A 22,568-nucleotide genomic window follows, 5' to 3' on the forward strand; every position below is an offset into this window, starting at 1 on the left:
ATGAGTGATGCCACCGAAAAGCACAACTGACTTATTTATTATTTCGGGGAGAGCTGAGACGTTTCGCTCTCCAGCGTCGGAAAATGTTTTCCTTGTGTTGTGGCGAGCCTGATGTTTGAAAGGCGATTTTTGCTCAGGAGGTCTGTGTTTTCTCACCAGCGGTAGTGGTATATTTAGATGTTGATTACGGATAATCAGCTGTAATGACGGAAGTGCATGGCATGTGTGTTTAGCCTCAATGCCATCATCATGGAACACAGACCAAACAGAGCTGTGGTACCAGCTTCACATTTAGGCGTCCGTTTCCATTAAGAGATTCAAACGGTCACGAAATAAGTATATTAAACATCTGCAGGATTTCTGTCTATTGATTCGCTCGCAGCCGGGATCGAGGGACAGCCCTCTCTCATCCCATCATCCCTTACGAGGTCAGGTTAAAGGTGAGGGGTCACAAATGGCTGCTTGTATCCTCTCATCAGGAGTGCTGCGGTCACGGCCTCTATCGCAGCCATAAAAGCTGTGACACTGCTGACCAGGGCAGCCAAAATCCAATATTCTATCACTGACCTGTCCCTGTTTCCTTTTTGTCACTGGGAGATGTCCCCCAGATCAGGGTCATTGCTTTTTTAATTCAACTAGGAGAGCCATTTCTTAGCCCATAATGACACCATTAGTCTTGCTATCACCTTTGTCCACGTCCACAAAATGCCAATGGCCTTTTCGTCAAACCTAATTTAGAAGCGAGTCCTTTCGGAGCTGCCGATGTGCTATAATCTTTGTTTCTGCTGAAGACGCTTTTAGATTCTACGACCGCTGCATGAAAATCTTTAAAAGACATAAAGGATATTTTATGTCACTGGTTTTCTGGTTCTCCACAGAGTGCGACTTTATTTACAGCCTCACTTCCTGTGGTGTTTATTTGAAATCGAGTGAGCACAGCCTGTGCCGGTTTAGAATATCCCCTCAGCCACAGGCTCACACTCATGGTTAATGTCCTTCAACTACCGTCCATGCTTCAGTTAGAAGGCCCCAAGGCCACTCTCACACGCTTCCTCTAAAGCAGGCCTCAGCCACAAAACCCTCTGCCAGTACTCGGCTGCAAAACACAGTTTCCACTCCCGAGCCCAGACCTCTATTCCCTCTGTGCCCTCTTTATTTGGAATGTATTGTAAACACGGTCAATGCCAATATGGTCCTGCAGGACAAAAAGCGGTTATGAAATGAGGTTAAGTGTAAGGTTGTTTTTCTGTATGACGTGCAGTTGCTTACAGAGTGATGGCTTGCAGGAATTTCAGGAGAACGGTTCTCTCGGCCCGGGGCGCGATTGGTTTTGATGGGCATATGCCGGCCGCGCTGAAAAGGGGTGGAATGGTCGCACGTGTACAAATATGTTTGGATGCCTATTAGAAAATGCTGGTAAACGGATCCTTCCTTCCTGCGTGTAGCGCTGATATCCTGGTCCCTGTGGGCTCTCTAGGTTTACTGAAAAGCTAGTCTCTACGTAAACACACCGTTTCCTCTGTCAGCTGGAGAGGCGATGACAGCCGGGTTTAGGCGTACGCTCACGGCCCGACTTTCACTTCAATTTTTTGCAGCTTAATTAAATTAACTAAAACTAGCAGTTTCGATCTCTTGAAATAAAAATGTCTATAAGCCAGAATAAAATATAAATCATTGTTATTTTCAAGGGTTGAATAATATGGAAAGTGTAATAACATCAACCGGTGATTAATGATTTTTCTAAAGAGCAGCTTAAGTCTTCAACCCGAGATTCTTTCTTTCCTTTTTTTTTTTTTGCATATTTCTCCAGCTCCCTCGAGAGGAAGAAGGGGAAAAAGTGCTGTAAGGTTCAGACAGGCCCCATGACCTTGTTGCTTTATTATTCTTTTGACGGTTGTGTCGGAGGTGTTGAAATATTGAACAGAACACGAGAGACGATGACCGCTGAGTTTCCCCTCTCTCGTTGTCCCTTTCAAATGTTGAGGATTTAAAGTCGTGCGCGGCTGCGGTCGGATTGTTTAGACTGACACCTCGAACCATAACGTTAGTCAAAGACAGGAAGAAATTTGTGTACTTGTGATAAATGCACTCTCAACACAGCTCTTTCACTCCCGTCTTATGCTGTGGTGGCCAATTATGTAGCTGCCTGCCTGTGCTGACCATAGCGGTGGGTACGTCTTATTGGATTATGTTTTAGTTTGATATTAGTGACAGGGGAGCTTGCGGATTGGACTCGGAGCTGCACAGTTATTCAACTACGCCTTCAAGTTGTTTAAAGTTAATTGTCGTCCTGGATCATAATGCCACTTTCTCCAAAGTTTTGTTATTTTTAAAAAGCTCATTTACATTTCAAAGTGGAGCCCTCCTTCCTTCAAATATCTGTATTCAGATACCTTCATTCAGTGTCCTAAAGTCAGTAATGTGTATCATCGTGTCTTGGCTAAGAGTAAAGTTTGATATCTTTTCTTGCAGGAATGGCAGAACTCCATCCAGAAGAATGCAGGTCTCGCTTTTATCGAGCTGGTCAACGAAGGCAGGTGGGTAGCTCTGGCCTTAGAGTGCTCCGTCCTCTCTTCTCCTAGCACCTCTTCATTACCTTTCCAACCCCACTTTTCAATTTCACCACCCCTGGATCACGTCCCCACCCCGATATCCCCCGTGGCCCCGGCGATGAGGTGGCTTTTCCAAGATTCTGGACAACAATCAATGTTCTGGGATTCAAATAGGGCTTTAGGAGAGTGAGGATGGACCTTTGGGTTCAAGCCTCCGTTCAATGCCTGCTCATCCCAGGGGGATTTGGGAAGAGGAGAAGGGTTAGGCAGGAGGTGACAGGAGCTCTGATCGCCGGCTCCTCTGTGACGCTTGGGAAATGGCTCTTGATTTCCCGCTGTTCATCCGTTAGTTTATGCCACTCTTGCCGAGCCTTTATCTCTCTGCAATCATCTCTTCTGTCTTAAGCTATTTGTCTTTTTATTTCTTCTTTTTAAGGATGCGGACATATAAGAGACCTTCTTTCCTTCCTTCAGTGTTAAGACTCACTTTCAGATTTAAATGGCCACACTTTCCATTATTGATCTTCAGCTTTTAGAACTGACAGAGTCTAATCCCAGCAATGCTAATGAGACTAGGGATGTAGTCTCTTTGTCTTGTTTGTGTAAGAGAGGATTTGTAGTTCACTTTTAAGCGCTGAGTGTTATGCCACCATAACTCAGGTCTGGGTTACTAGAGAGAGAGAGGGAGTAGTGATTTGTAGTCCACGGCTGTATGCATACATGTGTCTAGTGGAATTCGAACAGTCTTTTAAAGATGAGTAAATTATTACTTGAAACACTTTAAGTCCAGAAATCACCTAATTGACTAATGTTCAAATATTTCAGAGCACAAATCATTCATCAATTACTTGATTACACAATCAGAATACATTTTCTTCCACTATTAATAAGCTATTTTTATTTAAATTTGTATATATATTTTTTTTTAATTATTGGTATGGACCAACCAGCTACGTGACTATCATATGTGTATATTGCCGGATAGCTGTTTTTAATTTCATTTTTTTTGTTTTTTTTGTTTTTTGAAAGAAGGAGCAGCCATTAGCGCAGAGCACCATGACGCGGGGCTAGCGTTATTGATAGCGGGGCCTGAATAGGGCCATGGAGGCTGCAGAGGCCCCAGCGCCTCCGCTCCCCTGCTGCACTGTGCTGAAACAGCGGGCTTAGGTTACAGTCTTCCCTTGGCCCCTAAACTCCCACCCCCGCCTCTCCTCTCTTCTCCTCTCGGTCCCCTGCTCTGTTATTGTTCCACTTTGCACAGTCCTGACCTGTAGGGCTGCAGAGAGGTTTCTTTGACCTGCACACACGCATAACATGCATGTTTCATCAACACTGATAAGGAGGAGGAGGTGGTCTACATATGTAGCAACATGGGCAGAGATCCTCCCTCATGTCAGATGCATATCATTAACAAATCAATTAGCACCCGCACCCCTGTCAAAGGGTAAATCTGGTTTGGTTTTGTTCCTAAATTAGATTTTCTGCTAATTTTGCATGGTTGTTTTTCAGGATTTTATGGATATTACATGGCTGGTTTCCAGAAATCACTGATAAATGCTTGTTTTAAACAGTCTGAAGCTCAAGGTTTAATGTTTTTCTGCATCTCAGACAACCTAGTGATTCATTTGTCATATTGCCATACACACACATATATATATTTTACATTACGTTGCATGTAAACAGTGTTCCCCTGCACTCAGGCCCATCTCTTCTCTTCTCCAGGCTTCTGAGTCACACCATGAAGGACCACCTGGTTCGCGTTGCTAATGAAGCTGAATTCATCCTCAGCCGACAGAGGGCCGAGGACATCCACAAACATGCAGAATTTGAGGTATGATGCTGCACAGTTGAGGCAAGAGTACGAAACGGCCACTGAACTGAACTCGTAGACATTTTTCCAGCTAGGATTGCAGCCTGCTGTCGCAATTGCAGCAGTTTTTAATGACGCAAATTGGGTCAATATTATGCAGATTTAAGATCAAACTTTTAAACTACAAAGAATAGTTTGAACCGAAGTTTAATCTGCTGAAAAATTCTTCTTGGAAAGCGATGCCATTGTCAGTCAGCTGATAAATCTGATCGGCTTTCTCAATAAGTGTTTTGTGTTTTCTTGTCTCAATTCATCATTGTTGAGGAGATATATAATTACAGAAAATAATCTAGGTTTCAGTTGTGATTATAGCCACAGAAGAATTAAAGAAGTTTGCAAGATGAAACGTGAAAAAAAATTGAATTTCCTCCTTCTATGAGGTTCATTTAAAGTTTAAGCAAAGTCAACTTTGAGTTTTATGGTCATAATACCCGCACTGCTTTGATAGAAATGCTTGTCTTAATATTCCGAGGCTCTGTCTGTGAATATATGTAATAAAAACGAATGAGCGGTAACAGTTGGTGAAAGCTTAGAGGAGCGGATCCAATGGCTACTTCAGACATGTCGATCAAGTTCGAGGATCTATCCCAGCAAATCGAGAGGATAAGTGTTTACTTTTCAAACATAACCCTGGCTACCCGTGAACATGCACACACACACATACGCAGACGTGCTTCGAGGGTGGAGATCATGTTTGGCACGTAACGCTAACCAAACACGGCGTGGTGTTAATTTATCCCCGCGCGTCTCGGCCTGACTGCCTGCTTGCCCCCTCTTCCTCTTACCAGTCCCCAGCACAAACGCTGCCATTCACGTGTAGCTGCTGGGCCAACTTCATCTGACCCGTGGGCACCCTTCACTGCCCCTCTCCGAGTCAGAGTGAGCTCCACTCCCTCCACCCTCTGCTTTCTAGATCTCAACCAAATCATTTCCCGTCCTGCTGAGATCCTGTCCATTATACTCCCGCTGGGGGTGTATTTTGCCAGTGACAGGAATATGGCATCCTCCCCTCTCTTCCATCCCTCCCTCCCTCTTTTCTCAGGAACTTGCCAGCACTAAAAGCTGCAGACAGACCTGAAAGGTGCTGGCCTGAAGGGCTAACTGTGTGTAAACCCTCCACCGCCTCCACTCCCCCCCCTAGCCTTGGCCCCCACTTTGCAGTAAAATGTGATGCTTTTTTTAAGGTTCAAGGAAGGGTCTCTCTTACATTTGGGCAAAGTGGAATCCCAGAAGACTGTTGAAAGTCAATCATAGGGGAGGCGGAGGCTACTTTTGCACATCAAAATTTTGTCTGTGATTGCTATGTTTTGCTGTCTTAACTGTGTAAGGCTGCATTTGTGACTGTCATCCAATTCCACTGAACCTTTTTTTTTTTCTCATTCTGCTCCAAGTGTCAGTCAGTTGCACGGTATTATCTTACACAATCTGACCTTATCATTACACAGACAGTTACTTGCTCTAGGATCGCAGGCAGTTTGTTTATTTTTTTATTGTTATGCAAAGCTGTACAGTATGTGTGCTTGCAGAAGTGCATGTAAGTTAGCTGAGGCATCTGACACAAGAGCAGCACGAGTAAAAAACATCTAGGGGAGTATGCTGCCTCCTTGACTGGTTGACAGACAGACCTGGCAGCCAGAGTTCGCACGACAGCCTCAAATGATCCTGCTCTGCCTCGGCCTCTCGCTGTGGCTGCAGGCCACATGCTCTCATTGTAACCCAGCATTAGTTCCTTATTTCTAACCTGGCATACAGTGGTTTGGCTGAGAGCATGCAAAGCTCTCCCAATTTAACCGATTGTCTTTTTGTTGTTCTGTGTAATCCTGTTTTCTCTTGTATTATCGTGTTTCTTTATGCTGAATACAAGCTACAAGCCTTTGGTAGATGCACAGTTATTTGCATGGTTACTAGCATGCATGCAAAGATAAACATGACATGAACTGTAAGAGAGTGCAAATGAGACACAACCAAAAGACATCTGCTGTTCTGCTACAGTATTTAGATTTTAGTTATGTCACTCTGCTTTCCACAGCCGTATTTGTAATATTTAAATAAATAGTATACACGCTGTAGTCTATCTTATGACATTGTATTCTTTTAGTATGTGTTGAGTTTACTGGATCTGGGTTTGTTTTGTCTGCAAACCAAGCCGCGCTATCATCTCGCGTGAACTATAACTCACCCGAGTGCCAAAACCAAACTAATAGAACGCCGTTATTTCCCGTTAGTTGTATTTTTGGGTCGCCCCTACGTAATTTTACCTACCGGTGCAATCTTCCAGCCGTCTTTAATCAGATAGCAACCCGCGGCTTGTCCCAAACTATGTTTCACAATTGAATTCCCCACTTAAATGCAGTTGCTCCTCGGTGACCTCTGAGAAGAAGTGAGGCCCTGATAAGTCCCGCTCTGATATTGCTGTATTGATTTTTTGCTTCCGTACGAGCTCAGCTTGAGCCTGCTGGAGCCAACGGTTTCATTTTGCACTGCCACAATAAAAATAACAGGCCAATGAAACATCCCCCCTGAGGGTGTGGGTGGAGGGTTTTGAAATAATTTTCAGCTATGTCCCGGTTTCTTTTTTTTTCTTTTTTAAAGCGTTGTTCTTCTGTAATGCGTTCCTGTGACACTACAGTATATGTTGGTTATTTCTTTTGTTAGAAATAACACAATGTCTCACTCTGTGTCATTATGTGACATCGGAGCTGCTCCAGCCTCCAGAGCAGCGTCTGCAGCTCCTTCACTAAACTCTGCGACACGTGAGAAATCCTGTTTCAGTTAAACAGCAGAAGGAAGGCCGCACAAATGAGAATAATTCAATACATAAAAACAAATTTATGTTTTCTCCTTGTCAGATTTCATATCCTTCAGACGGCAGTGATGGAGGAGCCTTTTGATTTAGATACCCGTTTGCCTCAGAGACATAACATATGCTTTTTCTCTCTCTCCGCCTCTCTGTTTCTTTCTCGCTCACACTCTCAGTGGCTCTCTGTGGGACAGAATTGAGTTATCTTTGGCCCTGAGAGTAAGTTATTACAGTGGGCTTAGGGTGAAACAGAGATGAAGATAACTAGGGGGAAATCCAATTACCTTTTAGGGTTCTCTATCTAATAGGATCCTTAATGTGAAGGAGATCTGCAGATCGGATGCTGCTGCTGCTGCTGCTGCCGCCGCCCAGCACGGCAAATGATAGACTCTGATATCTTCCACGGGAGCAGGGAGGAGATGGAAAGGAAGAGAGAGAAATCGAACTCCCCCTTTTTATGGGGCTGTTCATTAGGGATGAAATGTGGTGGGCTCAGGGGCACAAGGGCAGATAAGAAGGTTCAGATATGGAGGAGTGAGCAAGACCCCAGTCATTTCTATTCTTTCTCACCTTCACTTTCTGCTCGGTCTTCTCCTCCTTTTTTTTTTTTTCTTTTCCATATCGCCCCTTGATTCATCCTCTGCTGTTATATGGAGTAATTGAATTGACTGAGAGATCCAGTGAAAGCCAGACGATAGCGGCTAATTAGTGCTTGGCGTCATTGTCTATCCTCTGCTGGGCTTGTAAAACGATCTGGTCCTCCTGCCCATGTTAATGACGTTAACATTGAGCTGATAGTCATTATGTTCTATTATCATAGCACTGATCTCTGGAAGCTTGTGCATCACAAACCATCAGACACTGCCGAGCACCGTAGAGGATGTCTAGGCAAGGATGTAATTATAAGGCTATGCAGATGCCAGTTTTATCTCCAGGAAACCTAAAAGCAAGCAAAATGACAAGATTATTCCAATATTTTTGAAAGCAAAATACATTGTTCCAAGTTGTTACGCAAACCAAATCCAGTTAGAAAGCTTTGAATAGGTCATAATGAATTCAAAACAGACATCTGCTGTATTGGTTGCAAGAACAGAATTTTCTGAACAAAAATAGCCATCGACCCTAACAACGACTTGTAAGAGCCTGTATTTCATTTGAGGATGCCAGCGTTACCTCCCAGAGCTGCTGCTTCGAGACATGCCGTTCTCCGTTCTCATAGCTCATTGTTCAAGTATGCTCCCCCGCTTGACAATCAGGTTATGGGGGATTTTATTTCCATACCAAAAGTTGTATTTCTGGTGCATGGAGTAGGAGTAAATGATGACGGCTCGTGGCCTTGATCAGGGTCGTCTGACTGATGTTGGAGTCGTCATTTCCATAGTAACCAAGGAGTCAGAGGTGTTATGGTGCACCATGAGATGACAATGTTACTTCTGAAGGCACGTGTCTTCTGTTTTTTTATATACCAAGGCTGGAAATGGTTACTTAGGAGCTCCACTTATTGCATGAGTCATCTTTACACCATCAAGTCCTAGAGAGACCTACTGTCACTTGAGTTTCCAGGATTATCAGTCTACCACCTCCTCACTGACATCGGTGTCTTGCGTGGTGGTTCATTACAGCTCGTCATTCACCGGTGAATAAAATAGTCTGAAAAGTGGGAGCTTTGGTTAGCGCCGCACAACCGCCGGACTCGGGAAGATCTCACAGTGGCGGGTTCTTTACTCTTCAGTAGTTTCAGCGGCTTCCAGCTCAACAGTGACTTTTTGTTGCAGCTCTTCTGTACTTATTTGTCTAAAAACGGATTTCTTTAATTAGCCGTTATCAAAATAAATCCTTCTCTGCTCTTAATCCCTCAAAACTCTTTCCCTCTTTAATCTTGTCTGTGGTTCTCCTCTCCGCAAGGCTTTTCTCTACTTCCCTTTTTTTATCTTCACTTTAAGAACTGTGACTTGCTCAATGTTGAACAATCTCTTTAAGAAAACTTTAATATTTATTTAAATGATCTGATGTTGGGTATTAAAATGTAATAATTAAAGTCAACATTTTTACTGGATTTTTTTTATATACACTTACATAATAATTTAGAAGATGGTGGAAAAGATCTGAGAAACGAAGCTTACTTCAACACACCAACACACGAGAGAGTCGCAGCAGCACATCTCCCAGAGGCTATTTACACCACATCATTCCCAGCACTCAAACTGATAGCTGCCACCAACTGTAGCTCGCTGTCATGTAGTTGTTGCAGCTGTAATGTAGTATGTCAGCAGGGCTGGATGCCCGAGCGTCTCATTATGGGCAAATCTGTTGTCAAGAGAATGAGAGGGAAAAAAAAAAAAAAAACGGGAACGGTTTTTGTGATCGCGTCGTGGCACCGTGAGGATTGAGACACACTTTCAAAAGTGAGAAATTTCACATGGACAAAAACTCCTTAAGGCTGAACAGCGGTAGACGTCTACGCACATAATCCGACTTTATTGTCAAAATGCGTTGGCATGCTGCAGCGTTTCTTTCTCTCTTCTTGGGGTAGATGCTTACTTTTCTTCTCTGTGCGACATGGAGTCTTTTCTACTGAAGACACCAGGAGATGGAAAAGGGGAAGCGGGGCGCAGAGGACGCTTGGTGAACAGTAGTCTCAGTGCTGCTGTCTTGTCAACATAATGAAGTCCCCAGGTACCTCCCCCGCAGCTCCCATCATTTTGTGTGACCAGCTAACCCCGAAATATGACTTTACTCCACAGTTTCCTTTGTTTCACTCTGACACAGTCCCTTTTAGTCACTGGAAGAATCTTCTGTTGATTGTTTTGTTCATCCGAGAAGCTGTAGGTGAATGCTGGATTAACGTTTCAGTGCACGACTGTCGGCGTGTTGTGTTATGTTCTCTTTAGACTCTTTTCTACATAGGACACAATTAAGTGTGTTTGCTTCTTAAATTCTTTTTCGTAGAGGTTTGTTTTCCAATTCAGCCCGAGCTCTGTCTGATGCCACTACCCTGGGTTTTCAGGCAACAGACAGTTCAGAGGACGTGTATTTTTCACCCGGTCGCATCCTACCTTCATTTGACTGTTTGTCATCTCCCGACGACGTTTTAACACGTGTGATTTTTCACGTGGCATGACCTTGAAGCAGAGCTGGAGTCATCGTGCAAAGAAAGATGGCAGCAGTGCAGACTGATGTGGCAAAGGGAGGGCGCGTTTTTTTTTTTTTTTTTTTTGCAGAAGCGAGAGGTTTCTGGATAGAAAAGATGAAGAGGCTTCCAGCCAAGCACGGTGACCAGTCCATTAAAGATCAGCCACAGACAGTGTGAAGGGAAGAGGAGGAGGAGGAGGAGGAGAGAGATACAGAAGATATAGAAGGGTTGCGGATGCGTTAACCTTGATGGCCGCTAGCAGTGGGCTGATGCCAGCGATGGGGATCTGTTTCAACGGGATTAGATTATTTTTTTTCCTCCGGGCGCTCCAAGGGAAGAAAAAAAAAAATCAATACTTGGGAGCACGGCGTGACAGGAGCATCATTTCAGAATTGAAGTGGCTGTCAGGCATTGTCATTTGGTGACTTTTGTTCGCCATTGTACTTTTAAGCCCTCATTTTTCTCCCCCTCCTCTCCCTTTGACTCGTTTCTTCCCTCGCCCATTGTCTGAATTCCCTTGGTGACATTTTATGTTGCAATTTAAAAACTCGAGGGCAAGAGATCAACTGCAAGAGAATCTCTCTGAAACCAATTGGTGGACCGGTTTGGCATCTACTTTTGTTTCGCGACGCCCCCATCCTCCTTTCTCATTCCGTCCTCTTGTCTCCCCAGACCTCTATTGTGTTCCAGGAGGAATTTATTTGTAGTGTATTTGCATTCTCTGATACCAGACAAGGACAAGCCCGATGTATCGCCTTCCTCTGGACAGTTTCTCTGCCCGTTTGTAAATGAAACCCTCTGGGAGTGCTTGTCGACGGATGTGAGAAATTGGAGATTCTCGCAGAGCGATAGCCCAGCCTTGGAGAGCGTGTATCCCTGATGTGCCACCAGTGTCAAGAGATTGCAAATCAAGCGCTTTAATAACATCTCTGCTGGTTTTGTTTCTTCCTCCTGTTCTCCGGCAGAACCTTGAGAGCCTGGTTTTGTCAGGCAGTGTGTTGAAGGCTCAGCGTGGCATGGCAACACCGCTAGACCTCTCTCTCTGTCACTCTAATTGATAAACATAGGGCTGATATCTTGTAATGAGCCTCCATTCTCCGGCCTATTATACTGGTTAACCCTCTCAACCCACAGAGGGAGAGGAGGAGGGGAGCCGAGGCATCATCTGACAACAACTACAGCATTTAGATAAAGCTGACAGTGGTACAACACCGCTGCTGTGAAACTCTTCTTGTTTCCCCTGCTTATTATTTGTAGTATCAGCATGATCGGGTGGCAGTGCAGCAGAAAGCTTTGGGGTTTGTTATTCTCTGGTTTAAATGAGATTCATTTAGAGGAAATGTGTCACAATGCTCTGTCTCTGCAGGTGTGTTGGCGCCGTGTTCTGCCATTATGTGATTTTAGAGATGATTATTGTTCTTTCCACTCTCCAGTCACTTCCCCCGGCAGCCCCATTTCCTCCCCAAACTCCAACACACATCCATAGTTATTTATTTGAAGCGTGGACGGATTGCGGGAGACACGACTCAGTGTAATTGACTCGATTAATGCCAGCCATTATCATTTCGTCTTCACCAAGCTGTCTCTCCCCCCGGCAGAGCCAGCACCCATGTTGCGCGACCCTGTCAGCCAGGCCATGTAATGGAAGGTGCTGCCCATGATTGCGGTGTCGCAAGTCATAACGCTCTCACTGCCGGCAAGTTGTGCCCCTGGTGGATGTCTGTGTAGGAAGCTAACGGAGCACAGTCTGCTGTCCAAATACTAAATCGTAGTTCTGCTTAGATAAACAGAAATCGTAAAATTATTGCAAAAGATCGGGTTCGGTTAGTGCTCAATCCGATCATTCATCCCTAGTTTAAATTCACTTTTGTTCCCTCAACGTTCCTTGAGTGTTGTTTCACCAGTTTGTTTTAAAAACACCCGAAATACCCCCTTTTTAGTTTCTCTTCCTTGTAGTGGACCTGCCTTCAAGTGACTGCAGGTTGGTGCCAACAGTGAGATTTGGATATTCGCTTTAACTCTCCTAAAAACACAACATAATAAGTCCTTCATATTAACCCGGCACATTCTCTGACTTCACATCAACGGAATGACCCCTGGAATTAACGGTGACCTGTCTTTTCCACTTAGAGGCAAACCCAGCTTTGAGTTTTAATGGCGCTACTTATATGTTCAGCTTTTTTGGGTTGTTATTTTAGGGGTGAGTCTGCGGATTTGGCCTTTTCTGCCGTAGTCGACTTTGGCTTCGGATAGAAGAAAAGCCCATTACAGCATTGAGGGTTTGGGTGTTTGGGCAGGCTCTGCGCGCAGGTGATGAAGTGTTTGTTTATGGTTATGAGTTTGAACCCAGCACCGCTGATTAGTACTGCAGACTTTACATGTCTCAGACAGGGGCAGATGGAAATGGACTCCTCACAGACCTGCCACTTGCTATCTGGCTAAATGATGGAAATCTTCATAAGTAGTTATTTTAAAAACTGCTCATTCCTGCAATTATGCATAAAAAGTGTGAATTTTTGTTGTCCCATGTTCAACAAACTGTTCAAAGTGTCACATAAAGCTTCTTCTGTAATAAATATTTTTGAGCACAACTAGAATTGTTGGCTCTTAATGCCATCCTCTGAGTCAGTTCCCTTAGTCTGGCTTCCGTCCATGTCCCAGTCGTGCTCGACTTTACCTCCGCTGATCAAGATTAATGGACACGTAGCGCAGGCACACACAGCGCAAAGGCCTTCTCTTTGCTTTGCCGTGAATTCTTTTTGTCTAAAACGTGAAACATTTACCCAGCAATCCCTCTTTCGCGTTGCCGATTCCCAGGTCATCACGCTGGAAGGTCATGGCCCACTTTAATGCCATATAAAGAGACATAGATTGATAATTAAGGCCCAGCAGCCTGCAGAAAAGCCCCTCTAATGTGATTTATACCTATAGATTTTCTGTCAGATATGAAATGTTGTCGTTCAAATTGAAGAGGAGGGCCCATTATAAAGCGATTTACTGGTAACTTTGAGAACACGTTATATTTGTTCAGCCTGTTTTTTAGTTAATAGTTACTGTATGAACGGTCCAGCGTGACTGTTTAAGGGACATTTATGCACAGATCAGTAAAGCTTCTATGGCTAATCGGACTATACAAAGAAAGCACAGTTTTTACTTTCATCCCTTTCCTAATGCTCATCATCAATAAGAATGTCTTTTTATTTTAAAAAACGGTTCCCTCAAACTTCTTGCAATAGAAGTTGCTCGTGAAACAGAGATTGGAAATCAAGGCGCTGTTTCAAATTATAGCTGGTATTTTCAGAAGGTGTTTTAGTTCCACCGTCGCTGCAGAGTTCAAAGGCCCATTCTGATAACAAATTCAGACAGAGAAAAATGTCCTCCCTGCGCATTGTAGGTATCGTGTGATTTGGTGAGCCGGAGGGCAGGAGAAAATACGTGTCCACTGTTATTAATCAAGGTGACACGAGGGCAGGAATGACCCCATGCTTTTCATTTGGTTCTACATAGTAGAGTTTCTACACTGTTGTCGTAGTAGCCGTGTTGCTCCTTGCGTATTTTATTTACTGATCCCAAGTCTGTATGTACTTTACATACTGGTGTAATTTGCAATGAGCACACTTCGCTGCTCACCTTTACTTGCAATATGTATGTAACATGTTCCTGTCTCTCTTTTCCAGTCCAACTGTGCTCAGTACGCGGCCGATAAGCGCGACGAGGAGAAAATGTGCGACCACTTGATCCGAGCGGCCAAGTACCGCGACCACGTGACGGCCACGCAGCTCATCCAGAAGATAGTCAACATCCTGACGGACAAACATGGACCCTGGGGAAGCTCTTCCATAAGGTAAAGCTGGTGCTGTTGAGGGTTTTTTTCCCCTCACACCTGCAGTACAAACACACATAGAGAATACATTTGACAATATATATAGGCTGATCCATCCTTTGTGTGTTATTTGTTTGGAGCGTTTCATTGGGCATTTTATCATAGTTGTTTCCTACATGAAACAATAAGTGATGGTGTTAAGTGAAACATTGCATAGAAATGCCTTTAATCACACTGATGCACCTGTTTTTTTTCTTTTTTTTTTTTTTATGCAGCACGTTCATCGCATGCAATTTTCTCCTCAGCCTTGCAAAATATTCAAATCGCTGTAATGGTTTTAATCTCATCATTATCTTTCTCATCCCCCAATACTCACGACTTTGATTAAATTAGATTTGCAAAGGTGAAAATGTCAGCTGTGGGTTGAATGATGCATTGACTTGGGAGAGAGATGAAAGCCATTTGAACGGCTTGGCTCCCATTAAGAACAGAGGGAACCTTATCCTCTGTGTTTGTTTCGCCAAATCGGCAGCAGAATCCAATGCAGCTATTCCCTAATGATGGTTGTTTGTGCAGGTAGTGTGTAATGGTGAGCTAGAGAGAGAGAGACGGCTGCAGGCTCACGCTTGTTAGGCTGAAGCAAGTCTCTGGAGACTCGTCTGGCGAGGGTTAGTTTGCCGTCGGATCAGGAGTCTATCTCTGGCTGCCTTTGTTTTTCATCTCTGTTTGTTTCTCTCTTATATCAGGATGTGGTGCATTATTTGTCATATTTTTCTTTCCTTGATCTGGTCCCCCTCCCCTCCCTCCTTCCAGCTCTTTCTTTCTCTCAGCCTCCATGTGTACTCACACAAGGCTGCTCCATTTACTATATGGATATTGTGTTCTACGAGCCCTGGCTAGAAAAGTCCCCCCCATTACCGCTCCTTTATGCTGTTGTGATATTGATGGTTTTCCTAATGGCTGCCGATGGGCGCAGGGAGCCATTGGCACTGAGCCTTGGAGTGCACCGCTCTTTTAATAAATCACAATCAGTCTTGTGCCATTACATCAATATTTTTGGTCAATTACTGTGAAGGTCAGGTGGTGCAGCTTCGCACCAGAGCCCTTGGTATGTGGGCATAGGAGAAACATCTGGTGCTGCAAATCTCACAAAATGAGGAAGGAAAAGGGGGAAAAGATGGACACCGACCCCCACCCCCCTGAAGGAAAAAAAAAAACAACTCTTGCACACCTGTATACCTGCAGGCATCTTTACATAACAAATGTTCCTTAACTAACTAACACATACACAAAACATATGGTGCAGCAACACCTCTGTCTGATAATAGGAGCGGGAGTGGACAGAGAAAGCCACAACCCTTTTCCAGCTGTGAAAATCTTATCCAGGAACACAAAGACAATACGCAGCTATGATTACGACCCTTTTTGTTGCAGTGGTGTAAAACCCCACGCCTGCCGACTCGCGCGCCATAAAAACGTATTCCCCAAAGTTTCCATTCAATAAAGCGTCTGAAAATGAAAATATTATTTTCTCGCAAGCTGATGGGAATTGTTGTTTCCTCACGGCAGGCATCTAATATCTTCTGACACGGTGTGACCTGCCTGAATGCAATTTGTGTCTTAATATCCAGCTTACAGCGGCCCTGGCCTCTGGAGAAAAGAGGTGTTAGGTGATTTTCCCTTTTCCATTCCCTTGCCTCGTCTTTCCTTTCTCTGTGGTTCTATTTCTCTTTCACAAGATACAATTTCTTTCTTTCTTTCTTTCTTTTCCTTCCCTCCGTGTCCTTTGCTCCTTCTTGTTTCAGTTTCTACTTCGGTTGTACCACTAAGTGTCCGGGGAGGATTCCCTCCGCCAGACAAAGGCATTGTCTATCATTTTTGTGCCCTTGTCTGTCACCTAGTGTCAAGACGTAGATGAATCCACAGCCAGACAGATAGGGCGACTACCTGTTCATCCATGCATTTCTGTCCCAGCACCTTGAGACTCAGGTGCACAACATGCCAGCCGGCTGTCTTTTTAAGAGACAAAAAAAAAGAGTAAATGAATAGCCAGAAGGACAGACACAAATGAAACAACCGGCAGATTTCATTTTTCCCATTCCTTTTTTTTCTGAGCTGAGGTCCACTGAGCATCCAGCCTGCTGTGATGTTTATTTGGGTCAAGAATCATCTTTCATGTATATGACACCTAGACCAAGTCGACAGACAGAGAGGGGAGATGAGGGCAGATGATGGAGAACGCCAACTCACAGTCTCTGGGGACACACACAGTACCTCTCATACCTTCTCTTTATTGCATTCTAATAGGCTGACTAATGTACCATGGAAATTCACTCTGGATGCAGGAAGCGCGGAAAGTAAAAGGAAGGTGGAGTGTGATGTAAAAGCAGTGTGCACGTGGTTTTAGCCAGAGCTGCTGTTGTCAACCTTTTGATGAAGCCAGTCTCTGGGAAGCAAATGCAAACCCTCATTCAAGTTACAGATGCAAAGCTAGCATCAGCATCCTTTTTACTTCCAGTTTACTCCAACAATCCTCACCCACAGCTAAACCCTCAAAGCACACACTGCTCCACTCCTCTCCCTCTGCTCCTCCTTCCTCATATAAGCAGCTCATTTTCTGCAGCACCGCTGCTCTAATGGACGCCCTTAGGCTAGAGGCTTCCCAGCCAAGGGACATCCATCTTTTGGCATGTCACACTCCTGCCCGGCAAAAAATCTTTGTGATGTGCACTCCAATTTTTCTTCAGTAAATCAAATCTTCCTTCCTTCAGAAAGACAAATGCTTTAGGGTTGGAGTGTTATAGAGAAAATCAATGCCGGCAAAATTGAAACAGTATGCCCCCGTATTGATCGGACCTTGCGAGATCGAAAACCAACAGCTTTGTAACTGTTCTACTGGACAGTTAGCTGACCTGTAATGGACAAACTATTGATATTAGCATTACTATTTTATCTTGTGCTACGTCATTTCACCAGCCCGATATTGAGGGAAGGAAAGCGTAGTAGAACAGTCGGGTTATTTCCTTCTTTTAGGCTAGTGATACAGCAGATGACATCAAATGGTGTCAGCACAAAATACTGTGGAGTTGTTGTCTTTTAATCTGTCTTTTTATGCAGAACTATTTGTTAATATTGCTTACACTATTAAGATGGATGAAGGAATGAAGGAAACTATTCTCCTACCCCTCACTATTTGATATATAGCATTTAATTTAAATACTGAATCGGCACATTTTTTTTATTTTCCTACTTATTTCACCACAGCTAACCTCTACTTCTTTATCAGTTAGTCTCTCAATTTTCTGATTTATCTTTTAAAACATCTAAATAAATAAATAAAAATTAGATTTTTCATACAGACATTTGATTGCAAGACTGGATCATGTAATTGTCTTGAGCACAGCATGCCATTCAACCCTTTTTTACTACTTGGTCTCTTGAATATTTTATATATATTATTCAAGGTTTGATTTAGTTTATAAAAACCCAGAATGTGGATGAAAACAGCCTTCACATCACAAAAAATCTTCAGATGTCTTGAATGATTTTGCACAGTGCTAAACAATATTCTGGTTAAACAAAAATTTGCAACCGGCAGATGATTCCATAATTATGAAATCAGCATAAATATGTGAAATAATCTTAACTAGATAGAATAGTTTCACACAGTTGCTATATAATCAGAGTGTAGAACTTCAATTCCAGCTTATCAGTTGGCTAAATCGAGCATCTGCCTGTGCAACAATCATCCAGCTGTCATTAGATTCAAATAACAAAAAACAAATTTGATTCCAGAACAATATTTTTTCAAATTAAGGAGTTTCAGAACCGTGTTCATGTTTTGTTTTGTTTTTTTAATTCCGAAATTCAACGTAAATTGTAACCTTTAGCCGGACGTGTGTTATTATTCATTCAGTGTGAAAATTTGAAACGCAAGGCCTAACGTAGTCATCAAACAGTGACGACGTCTCTGTTGTCCCTTCACGGGATCATGAAATCCTGAGAAGACGAGTCAAGAGCGAGGAGAGTTTTACCTGCTGATGGTAGAGATTGAGAGTTTCCATATTTATTGAAGGATGCCCCCAGTAACAATACTGGAACCACACCAATTGCCGTTCAAATTGTCCTTGTTTTTTTTTTGATGGATGCAAAAAAATGCTAAATCAAACCTGTTGTGAAAACTTCAATGAATTTGGTGCAGGAAAATGACTGACACAGCTTCTGGTTGTGTTTAAATGTTCAACTGTTACGTATGGATTTGACAAAGTCTTTTAGCATTGGCTACATCAGATGAGTGAGTATTGCACAAGACACAAATTTGTGTATCTACGAACACATCACTTACAGTATGAAGGTGAGGGCTCTTAATTGAGGAACATTGTTCATTGTTCTGTTGGTTAGTTGGCCTCCTCAGTTTCCTTCTCTCATAGATCTCCTTCTCCCTTTACATTGCAGCTGAGTCACCCTCCCACTAGTGGTTATGCTTACTTCACTGAGGACACTCATGTTCACATTGTACTTTCTCAAATAAACGATTGCACGAGAAGCAGCGGCGGGCCAGATGAATCTCTACTTGTGCGCCTTCATTCCAGACTTAAATCACAATTATGATGCATAATACTGAACGTAATGCATGTGCTAGCGCCGGGGCCTGCACAACGTCTGCGCTGCCTTGCGTGCATGCTTCGTGGACACTCTGTACATTACGGCTTCACGGGTACCGTGCGCGCAGAGCTGAAAAAGGAAATGGGACTCCGGCATGTCAATGGAGATTATAACCATAGGAAACAAGAACATAACAGTTTAGAATACACTGACTCTTCGGAAATGCACGACACGAGAGGGGCAGGAAGACGGAGGGGGAGAGAGAGAGAGAGAGGGAAAGATGGAACGGAGGATGAGAGGGAGAGATATTTGTTAGCGAAGGATCAAAAGTTGAGACGGAGACGAAGACAAGACAGGAGCATTTTTCTACAACATCCTCTCTCCTAGCTGCTGTATACACAAATCCATAGCGATGAGTGAAAATGTTGAGAGCGTGTCTTCTTTGCTGGATGCAGTCTGCAGCTGCTGACTTCATCCAACCATCAGATGTGTTTTGTTGACTTTGTTTAGAAACCATTTATTCTTTTTCTGGACCATGCTTTCCTACAGGGCTGTTGCTTATTATTCATATTCTAATATGTCGTCTATTACATGATCTCCAGAATGAAATGGCATTTATTTACTTTGTACACGACATAACGGGTATTTTTTCTATTTTTTTTTTACTGGTAATGGCTTTTTCGTTTGCTTATAAATACTTGCTGTCTAAACACAAACATGACCCCATGTGCTGAGCATCGGCAGCTGTCGACGTCCGCGGCTCCCGTGTCATCGGAGGCAGAGACAGTTGTTTCCTTTAGTCCTGGTCCCGGCTACTTCAAAACCAATTAGCCGGGTGCTCGAGTTGTGATCATCAATCTGCCCCGATACCGTCGTAAACATATAGCGTAAACACACTACACGGGGCAATACGAGCCGGCCTTCAGTTTTGTCCGTCGCAGACGTTCGCAGCATTTAAGCCCTTAAACGGGTTTAACATAAAACCCCGCTCTTCATTAATCACGCGCCGTGACATGTGTCTGAGGCAGAAAAGTTACATCGGACAAAAAGGATGTTCCTTAAATCTCTGGGGAGAAGGTTCAAGTTTGACAGACGTGCGTTCCATCAGTTATATAAAATAACGTGCCACGAAGGCCCTACCGTGCAGTCTGGCTCATGGATATGAATTAGAATATAGCCTTAATGATAACATTTACCTCGACTGTATATACAGTACAGTGGCTGGGCCTGTAAGGAATAGTAACAAAGTGTCATGGTGAAACATATTAACAGCTGATGATGTCCATATGTTAGCATGGTTAAGTGCTCAGTATAGGCCGGGGCTCCAAAAAAATGACTCTTAGTAGATCGTTTAAAATGACACCAGAAAGGAAACTTTCAATTATGATTGTAGAAATCATTTTTATTTACATGCGCGCAGTGCTTTACTGACCTCTTTTGGTACTTTGCTACACACAGTACACGCGACGCGACGCGTGTTTCATCTGAACTGGAGGTGAGAATGGACTAGAGGGTTTCCGGTTCAGCCGATTTACTGTAAGCCATTCACGTCTTCTACTCCATCAGTACCGTCCGTCCTCGTCCGAGCACCTCGGAAATGTAATGGAATGCTAGTTATGAGGGATGAAAGAAGGCCGCCATCCCAGAAAGACCAATTACACCGTCCTGCGTCCCTGCCTCGCTGCTCACGGCGAGCCAGGACTCTGCAACTATCAGATTTATGAGTTTCATACACCCTTAAGAAAGTATATGGCCTTGGTGGAGCAAGGTCACGATAAAATGGTGCTGATCAATATCTGAATGAAAAGCCATTTGGGAAGTTTTTAGGGCTTTTTTTCCCCCCTCTATTCTTCTTGGATGCAATATCTGCAGAGTATCGATTGTCTGGGGCCAGTAGTTAGTCAAAGGCTATCTCCTTTGACTAACCCTTTGCAGCGTGTCAGGCCCCCACCTCTCTCTTCCTCTTGATAGATTGGTATGCTTCCAGCCACTGTAATTACACCATGGGACCAGCAGGTCATTTATTTTGCTACTTTCAACATTCGCCCCACCACCACAAAAATAAAAAAATAAAAAATCGCCTTTATCTTTAGAGTCTGGACTTTCTTGTGCCACTATAGCAGAAAAAAGGACACATAAAACACCAATGTTCCCCACTATAGAGAGGATAGTGTCGTGAAGGATGACGATCTCCCTTTTACTCGTAGATCTTCAGCTTGTGTTCCTGCTGTAGATTTACTTCACACATCTGCCGTTCTTGGGAGTTCAAGTTCAGCTACACCCTTAGAGGATCAAACCTGGGGAGGTCAATGAGCAGCGAAACTAGAAACTAAACTAGACTAAAAAAAATAAATGTAGAAAGCCAAAATAAAAAATAATAAAAAAAATAAAAAAATCTGTCCAGGGTTGTTTTTTGGTGATATACTCTAGTATGCAGGTGTCAGACATACGGCCCGCGAGCCAAAAGCGGCCCACCAGAGGGTCTAATCTGGCCCGCAGTATGAATTTGCAAAGTTTTATTAAGATAACTGGACAGAATACAACACTGACACCCAGGACTAAACATCAGACACCAGTGTGCCCAAATTACACTTATTTTTCTTAAAAAAAAATTTAATTTTGAAGGATAGTTTTATTAAATCTAAACATTCTCCTAATTTACTTGTCCTTCTTTACTTATAGGTTATTATGCTATTATCTGACTGGTCCGGCCCGCTTGACATTAAATTGGGCCGTATGTGGCCCCCGAACTAAAATGAGTTTGACACCCCTGCTCTAGTACTGGTCACTTTATTAGGTACACCTGTACAATGCGATGCAAACTGTGCCATGAATAAATAAACTGTCCTCATTAAATTGATCAAAGGTGCCGTTTGTGTGAGCTAATGCCTTTGTTTTATTCATTTTTTTTGTATTTTGTAGTTTATTAGAGGACGAGATAACTACACAGCCATTACAGTTAGACTTGTGTTTATTGCTGCACTTGACAGTACACACACACACACACACACACACACACACACACACAATATCAGTGCTGTAATGTGCACAGAGCCATATGATGGAGAGAGGGGAGGACGTGCTCATGAATAGCAGACAGACCAAGATGAGATCGTCGAGACTTGTGGTTCTGCAGCACACCGATGCATTAAAAAAAAAACAGCAGACATCCATACAGAGTTATTATTATTTAATAAGGAAGCCACTAATCTTGACAAGAAAGATCTGTTTGGTTTTATTCAGTTTGAGCGTTTAAAGAGACTAAATTATAGTGAAACCTATGATGTTTCACATGTTAAAATTAAATCTAAAGAGTCTTAATGTCAGAGTCCTCAGTTGAATTTGCCGTTAGAGGTGAAGGTTAAACACGATTCCATGTTTTTGTTATAAATGGAAACCTTTAGACTTAAAAAAAAAAAAAAAAACCTTCCTCCGACTCCTAATCTCAGCTGACCTTGAGCTTTGCCCGTGTTTTTCTTTTGGGGTGTGTTGGAAGCGCGGGTCCGCGTGTTCAGATTTGTCATAGCATTTCAAGATCAGCTCTGAAAGCTAGAGGTCAGAAGATTATTACAATGGGCCAGTAATGGCAGAATTATGCAACTCCAGTCCAGTGGATGCCCTCATTACATCGCTGCAGTGGTGATAAATGGCCTTAAATGCATGTTGTCAAAATCACAGGAAAAATGTGACTCTTCATCAGAAATACAGATGGTACCACTTCAGTGCTGTCGCGGTGGAAGTCTGTGTATACGATTTAGTATGCACTTGATACTCAGATTATATCG

At 43.3% G+C, this 22,568-nt stretch overlaps 1 protein-coding gene across 6 annotated transcripts in view; it reads left to right on the plus strand.

The window, feature by feature from the left end:
* Positions 1-22,568, plus strand: part of lrba (LPS-responsive vesicle trafficking, beach and anchor containing) — a 182,029-nt gene that overhangs the window by 75,424 nt on the left and 84,037 nt on the right. For all 6 annotated transcript variants that reach the window (XM_084565451.1, XM_084565454.1, XM_084565452.1 and 3 more), the window contains exons 34-36: positions 2,473-2,537; positions 4,275-4,383; positions 14,033-14,199. In XM_084565451.1, the coding sequence (XP_084421577.1) occupies positions 2,473-2,537; positions 4,275-4,383; positions 14,033-14,199 (341 nt within the window). The remainder of the gene's footprint in view (positions 1-2,472; positions 2,538-4,274; positions 4,384-14,032; positions 14,200-22,568) is intronic.

Source organism: Chelon labrosus, assembly GCF_963514085.1.
Source record: "Chelon labrosus genome assembly, chromosome: 2".
NCBI lineage: Eukaryota > Metazoa > Chordata > Actinopteri > Mugiliformes > Mugilidae > Chelon > Chelon labrosus.